The 7403-nt window shown below is 60.4% G+C and overlaps 4 protein-coding genes across 4 annotated transcripts, besides 1 other annotated feature; all 4 read left to right on the top strand.

The window, feature by feature from the left end:
• Positions 1–626: 626 nt before the first annotated feature.
• TraAM80_08570 (putative ATP-dependent DEAD/H DNA helicase recQ) lies at positions 627–4277 on the top strand (the record flags this gene model as incomplete). Its single annotated transcript, XM_029385313.1, has 1 exon — positions 627–4277. The coding sequence occupies one exon, from the start codon at positions 627–629 to the stop codon at positions 4275–4277; it is 3651 nt and encodes a 1216-aa protein (XP_029234858.1).
• Positions 4278–4539: 262 nt separating this feature from the next.
• On the top strand, positions 4540–5034 carry TraAM80_08569 (sigma-adaptin 3; the record flags this gene model as incomplete). Its single annotated transcript, XM_029385312.1, has 1 exon — positions 4540–5034. One exon carries the CDS (start codon positions 4540–4542, stop codon positions 5032–5034), a length of 495 nt encoding a protein of 164 aa, XP_029234857.1.
• A 90-nt stretch (positions 5035–5124) lies between these two features.
• Positions 5125–5151: a microsatellite.
• A 269-nt stretch (positions 5152–5420) lies between these two features.
• On the top strand, positions 5421–6887 carry TraAM80_08568 (uncharacterized protein; the record flags this gene model as incomplete). The annotated part of the gene is made up of 1 exon (XM_029385311.1): positions 5421–6887. One exon carries the CDS (start codon positions 5421–5423, stop codon positions 6885–6887), a length of 1467 nt encoding a protein of 488 aa, XP_029234856.1.
• Positions 6888–6905: 18 nt separating this feature from the next.
• TraAM80_08567 (IgE-dependent histamine-releasing factor) lies at positions 6906–7403 on the top strand (the record flags this gene model as incomplete). The annotated part of the gene is made up of 1 exon (XM_029385310.1): positions 6906–7403. A coding segment is annotated over one exon (498 nt), but the record flags the coding sequence as incomplete, so codon positions are not given.

Here is a 7403-nt window from a genome sequence, read left to right as displayed (position 1 = left end):
CACTCCACACCGGTGGCTTTGGTGTCACCAAGCAGCGCGGGGCGCGCCTTTTCTCCCACTATGCGGTGCCGAGGTCTTAGCTGGGGACGGTGGGCCTTGATGGCGTATTCGTCGGCGGCCCCTCCACAGAGCTCCGCCGCCGGCATGAACGGCCCTCCACTGGAGGGCTTAGCTAACGGCTCCAGCGCACCGCCTCACAAGTGCCGAGCTGTGAGGCGCAAATAAAACGTCTTGACGCTGCTGAACTATCGCAATGTCCGCCCTGCGTTTGGGGCTGCACGGCCGAGGTACGTGGCGGCGAATCGACTATCGCGTGGTTGGGGGGTGGAGGGTGCTCTGGGCATGTGGGTCTCGGCGTTGGGTGCCGTGGTGGCTGCTCAGTTCGCCCGCGACCCGTTGCCGCACGCTCTCCAGCCGCTGTCGTCACAGCGTGCGTCGCACCGCCTCCCACAGGCACCGTTGCCTGGTCCGAAGCACAATTTCTTCGCTTGCGACAGTTACAGGCGGCATTGCTTCAGCGTCCCCCACCAAGCGCTTGTAGTAGCCCCATTTCCAATGTGGGCGGGCGGGTGTCCTGTGCCTCTACCTCCTCCGCTGCAGGTGATCCTGCTGCTGTAACGAAGCTGATGCAAGCATCCACAACGCCGCTGGAATCTGCCTCTGCTAGTTTTGGCCGTGTAAATACGGCAGCGTCTGTTTTCGATTGGAGTGGTGGCGCGTTTGGCTTGACCAGCCCCGCCTCCGATGGCGTTGCTATGAGGGTACAGCACCCTGGGCAGTTTGTAGGAGCCGCGGGGGCGGAGGAGGAGAGGCGCATACATGTTGTGTCTTCCCATGAACCGCGGGGGGAAACTCCACATGAGCCACGGCTCCACATGGGCGATGCGCGCGATCGATTCAGTTGGGAGGAATACGAGCAGGAGGCATCTCACCTGCAGCAGCGGAGCTCCCCTGCCAGTGCGTCTGTTCATCCACCGGTGAATCCAGTTGAGCGCTACAGGGGAGAAAATTTCATCTGGTCGGCGGATTTGCGACGGACCATGATTGACGTATTTGGCCTGCACCAGTACCGCTTCCTGCAGCTGGAGATCATGAATGCGTGCATGGATGGCCGTGACGCGTTTGTGTTGCTTCCAACAGGAGGGGGGAAGTCGCTCTGCTACCAACTCCCCGCATTGATGCCAAACCCGGCGCAGGTGACCATCGTCATCTCCCCCCTTATCTCCCTCATTCAAGACCAAGTGTACGCCCTCATCGCAAACGACATTCCCGCAATAGCGCTGACAGGTCAGACGTCGGACGCACCGCGGCGGGCCCTATTTGCGGAGTGGGCATCGGGACGTATTGTGCACACACTAGTGTATGTCACTCCGGAGTACTTTGGGCGAAGCGACCACTTTGTGCAGTGTCTCATGCACCTCGCCAACCGTCGCCTGTTGAGCCGCTTCGTCGTGGACGAGGCACACTGCGTCTCGCAGTGGGGGCATGACTTCCGCCCAGACTACCGCAAGCTGGCCGTACTGAAGCAGCAATTTCCCGTGATACCCATATCTGCTCTTACAGCAACGGCGACGGACCTGGTGCAGCAGGACATTGTTAGCACACTGAGGTTGCAGGATGCGCTGGTTTTCAAGGGCTCCTTCAACCGCCCGAACCTTTCCTACTCCGTGCGGAAGGTGGGTCGTTCCGTGGGTTCAGTTGTGGTGGACCTCATCAAGCATCGCTTTCCCCCGCGGTCCTGCGGCATTGTGTACTGCCTCTCGCGCAAAGACTGCGAGAAGATGGCTGCGGAGCTGGTTGGAGCAGGGATACGCGCTTCGTATTACCACGCCGAAGCAAGCGGAAAGAATGAGAAGCAGGAACGATGGACGAAGGATGAACTGCAGGTCATATGTGCCACGATTGCCTTTGGGATGGGGATCAACAAGCCGGATGTGCGTTTTGTCGTACATGCGGCGATGCCGAGGTCTATTGAGGGATACTACCAGGAGAGCGGGCGTGCGGGGCGTGATGGACTGCCCTCTGAGTGCATTCTATTGTGCTCGCCAAGTGACAAGCAGCGGCATGAGCAGCTGATATATGGAAGTAAGGACTGGAAGGCCTCCATGGCCTCCCTCTATCGCATGGCGGCGTACACCATGAATGATGTGCACTGCCGCCGGATGCAGCAGCTTGTGCACTTTGGGGAAGAGATGGACGAGCACTACTGCCTGACGCAGCCCGAGGGGTCTGTGACGACGTGTGACAACTGCGCAAGCAAGCGGAGTGAGCGTTGGGATGCGGCGAAGTTGGACGTCTCTGCGATTGTGGTCGACTTGTTTAATATTGTGCTGCACCTCGGCTCCCTCACGTCGAAGCAACTGATCGGTGTCTACCGCGGCACAGCTGATGTTGGCAAAGTTGTTGAGATTCGCATGCGGCAAAAGGGTGCGCCGCCAGAATACAAACTGGGCTCGCGACACACTAAATTTCTCCTGGAGCGTGTCGTACTTGAGGCGCTTCTTCTTGGAATTTTCAGGGAGCGGCTTGAACGCGTGACGGAGTTCGTCACCTGCGCGTATATTGAGACGGGCGACGGCGACGGGATAAAGGCATTTCACGACGTGCAGGGCGGCAGGTGTTGCGTCGTGCTCCCAGTGCGCGGGGAGAAGCGCGCTGCAACGGCGTCGCAGGAGGCGCATCGAGCCGCCATACCCGTCGAGGCTGCATCTGCCGCGGCTGGGACGAGCTGCAGGGACCACCCAAACAGTGCGATGGCAGCCGGAGCGCACGCCGTTGGGCAGAAACGCGGTGCGACTGCGGCGCTTTTCACGGCGACTCCGAAGGTGGCCGTGAAAGAACGCAAACAGCGGCAGAATGAGAGAGGCAAGCGGCGGCGGGGAGGAACTAACAGGGGCGTTGTGTTGACGGAGTGTGCGCAGTCGTCATCGGCGTCCACTTCGTCCTCTGACGTCTCAGCTGCGAGCGACGACTCCCTCGCGGACTTTGTGACTGAGAGGTCGTCCGTCACCTCTGTGTCCCCATGTTCCCCACCTTGCAGGAAACGCCGCCGTTTCCGCCATGCTCATCGGTCATCGTCCTCGTACACAGCGGGAGAAAGTGCGGTGCAGCTGGCAACAAGCAGTGCTACGGCGCTATCGCTTTTGGACGAGACGCCGCGGAAGACGGTGGTTGCAGTTCCCACGGTGCGGCTGCGGCAGCTCGAGGCGGAGCTCCTTGCCCAGGTGGAGACGCTCGTGCAAGCCCTGGCTGAGCGCTCAGAGGGTGGGCGGCAGTACAACGTCATGCCAAGGAAAACAATGCAGATGCTGGTTGCGACGCTGGCTGAGCCCGGCTGGGGCTCCGTGTCGCAGCTGGGCGACCTAGAGGGTCTAGGTAAGAACAAGGTGAGGAAGTTTGGTGCTGATATACTGCGTCTGTACCGACAGTTCCGGCATGAACACATTGGGGATGTGGGCGAGCTTACGCTGGTGGAGGAGGAGATGCTTCGGCAGACAACGACTGCGATTGCCAGCCGCCATCGCCTCCAACGCGGGGACCTGCACGCTGGACAGGTCATGGACGACGAAGGGACCTCACCGAAGGCGCGTGACTCTGGTGTCCTTGCACCACCGCAAGGGGTCCGACTGCTGCTGGACTCCGATGGTACGCCGCAGAAACCGCTGCATCCAGCATCAACGGCCACTACCACGGCAGCGGCAGCAGCAGCAGCAGCAGGAGGAGGTGCTGCGGCAGCGGGCCCCGCACTGCCGAAGAAGACGTTGTTTAAGGTGCCGAGTGTGGTTCTCACCGGAGGCGGGTCAACGCCGCCACCGTCACCGCCAGAGCGCCGCCAGCCGCAAATATTCACTGTGCCTGAGAGCCCGCTGGGGCAATGCAGTACCTGCACCACGTACGATCCGATGGTGTCCCTTTCGACAGCCGGTTTTATGTCGTCGAGACCGCCGCAGCAACACACCGTGGATTCCTTGGTGCTCTTTCCTGCTCCCCGCCAGCAACAGCAACAGCAACAGCGGCTGGTGCAGCAACCCATGAGACAAGAAGTGCTGGGGGCGACCCAGCTACCACCTTTTCAAGTGGAGCCTGTTCTCTTTGCGCAGCGTCCGGCGGTGGACATGATGGGCGTCGATTATTTGATGCAGATGTGCGATGAGTCCATCGCGCGCACGCCGCTGCGGCCGATCGTTGACACCAATTTAACTGCGGTTGACCATCATCACGTCAACAGTGCTGGGGGCGCCGAGGTCATCACAGTGGACTCGGGAGACGACGAGTAGCGGAAATACTGAGTGCCGCATTGCTTGCCAAGGAAGGAGGGGGGACCGTGCAGACCTGGCAAGGGTGCTGAGTTGGGGGGTGGGGGGGGAGCAGGAGAGGAGAAATGGCTGTTACTGTTTGCGCTGGTTGCTTGTCGCTCTTGCATCATTTTTTTCCTTTTGTTATTTCTGTCTCTTCATTCCATTTGCTAGTTGTGCAGCTTATTGGGTTAGGGCGTGACGGCAGTAGCGGGATCACCCGGCCATTGATGAGGTGTGAATTATGATCAAGGCCGTCATCATCATCAATACGGCGGGAAAGATTCGTCTGCTGAACGTGTATGAGAAGGATGTTCCGCTTGGTGTTCAGCAGGAACTTGTACGCCGCATTCATCGCCTTATCTCGCGGCGCAGCGCTGACCTTTGCAACTTTGTGGATGACTTCCGCGACTGGCCCACTCCCGATACCCGTGTGGTGTACCGCCACTACGCCACGCTGTGTTTTGTGTTCATTGTAGACAGCAGCGAGTCCCAGCTGGCGATACTTGATCTTATCCAGGTGTTCGTGGAGTCGCTCGATCGCATCTTTGAGAACGTGTGCGAACTGGACCTCATTTTCCACTCAGACAGGGTACAGCTGTTGCTAATGGAAATAGTGATGGGCGGCATGGTGCTGGAGACATCGCGCGAGGAGATACTTCGGGCGAATGCCGAGATGCAGCGGATCGGGAGCTCCAAGGCGGGCACTGGAGCAGCCGCGGCGACCGGTTACCACTAGAGATCGGACGTGTAGTTTGTCTGGCGCCATGTTTGTATGTTGTTGTTGTTTTTTTGCCTGTTTATGCCTGTGTGGAGGGGGCTGCGCGGTTGTGTGTGTGTGTGTGTGTGTGTGTGTACGTGTACGTGTACGTGTTGCATTGTTGCACCACGGTGCTGTGTATTTTGGTGGCTGCCGCTGCGCCAGACTGAGGGCGTTCCATCCGTTGTTGGTTTTGCTCTCTCTCTCTCTATTCCTTGCTGTTTCTTCATTTCAATGCCCGCAGCCGGCAGTGGGGGTGGGTGAGGGGCACGGCTGTGAGAGGAAAGGAAGGCAGGCGGAGGTCGACAGTTGGGGCAGGGGGTGGGGAAGGAGCCGCACAGGGAAGAAGAGAAGCAGCGAGGGAAATGGTCACCACTGTCGCCGAGACTCTTCAACGAGAAGTTGACACTGCAATGCAGGAGGCGGCGCGGCAACGCGGAGGCCTGCGACGACACGTCACTGCTGCTTGTGACCGCATCCGTCGGCGGCAGGCACTTGCGCGTGCGGAGGCCCTCACGCCTTCGTTCCGTGCCGATCTCTTGCGACGTGGCAGGGCCATTCAGAAGAACCGCACCCGCCTGCTGCAGACGCTGAAGCGATTTGCATCCGTGCTTCCAGCTGGTGATCTTCGCGAACGGTGCGGCCGTCCCAATGTGGTGGTGGTTCTTCTTGCTGTGCAGGAGGCATTGCAGGTGGAAGAGGAGCTGGCACACTTGTGGCAGCCGCTGCCGAGCGAAGAGGCGTGGTGTGAAGTGTGCGCCGCTCTGCGGGACAGTGGCAGTCGCGCAGATGTGCCCTCACAGCCGCTAGTGGGGTCCGAGCTGCGAGAGCATCAGCAGCAAGAGCGGTTGGAGGCGGCGTTGGAGCATCTGCTCGTTCCGTCCTGCACGAAGGCGGGGACGGAAGAGGATGAGGCAGCAGCGGAGGCGGCGTCTGCGCCACTCGGCCCGTGGATCGCGCTCCCGTGCTTCTGCACCGTGACACATTTCTGCGGCCACGACCAACTGCACGTGGTGGCGGCTGCAGCGAAAAGTGGTGGCGGTGGCGGCGGAGAACGAGGAGGCGCGGAGGACGAGGATGCGTTGCACGATGCAGCGGCGGAGGCGGAGCGAAGTGTCTCGGGCGACGGAAGAATTGCGCAGATGGCCCTGGATGTCGCCGCGGCGCACCTTGGCAGCCTCGGTGGCCAAGCCGGCAAGGAAGCTGACGAGAGGGATCTGTCGGGGGATTACGGCGATGAGGAGGCGATGGAGGAGGCACGGCTGCGGGTGTCCCTGGAGGTGGCGGCGAGGGTCACAGCGTGCAGATATGCCGTGGAGTCGCTGGCAGCAGGCGAGGATGGTATTTTGTTGGACGGCGTGACGACTGTGACTGCGGCGGCGCCCCTCGCGGTGCCCTTCACGGTGCTTGTGTTGCCGCCGATGGAGCAGATTTTCTTCTGCATTGCATACACTGTGGGCGCGGCAATTCTGCGGGATGAACAGAGGGAGCGGCGTGCGTCCGCCACCACAGCTGAGACCGCCATTGCCGTCGGCGGCGACAATGATGTTGGTGGTGCTGGCTGGAAGGGCGCGTTGGAGCGGTGGATGCGGCAGGAAGGGTCTATCGGCAATGCGAGCGGCGCACCTGTTGGTCCGCGCCTGCTGCAGTATCTACTAGACTACGTCTTTTCCCCCGCTGAGTGTGAAAGTCAGCGGAAGGGTGCGGCGGTGTTGGTGCAGCCAAGCACGGCACGGCGGTGGCTGGGGCTCGCGTTGGGAACAGCATCCGAGGAGGAGGCTGCCGTAGATGCCATGATGGCCCGCTACATGAAGCGACACCGAAGTCCGTGATGTTGTCGCCGTCGCTGTATGTTGTTAATACTTGTCAGCTGCTGGTTTGAGAGGGTGATGGCGGTGGCGGTGGAGGGAACACGCGCGCGTGTCGGTGGCATGAGAGTGGTGCGCCTGTGCTTTTGCAACTTTTCTTTCTCTGTGTGCGTCTCTCCTGTCTTTGGTGTCCCCTCAAGCATACTCTGCCAGTTCCAGAGCTCAGGCGCACTCCACACACACACACACACACACACACACACACACAGCACAGCCGAAGAAACGAACCTGCAGATGAGGATCTTCAAGGACGCTCTGACAAACGCCGAGGTCTTCTGCGACAACGACAGGCCCGTGGAAGTCGAGGGCGACATTGTGTACATGCTGAAGGGCAGCTACATTGAGGTGGGCGGCGAGGACTACGGCATCTCGGCCAACGTGGACGAGGACGCCGGCGAGGGCGCGGTGGGCGATGTCGATGACTCCAAGAGCAGGTCATTAGATGTGGTGCACAACAACCGCTACACCGAGACCAACTAC

This window comes from Trypanosoma rangeli (assembly GCF_003719475.1).
Source record: "Trypanosoma rangeli strain AM80 chromosome Unknown Tra_15.4_contig_00433, whole genome shotgun sequence".
Taxonomy (NCBI): Eukaryota; Euglenozoa; class Kinetoplastea; order Trypanosomatida; family Trypanosomatidae; genus Trypanosoma; species Trypanosoma rangeli.
This window is presented reverse-complemented; position numbering and strand designations above follow the sequence as displayed.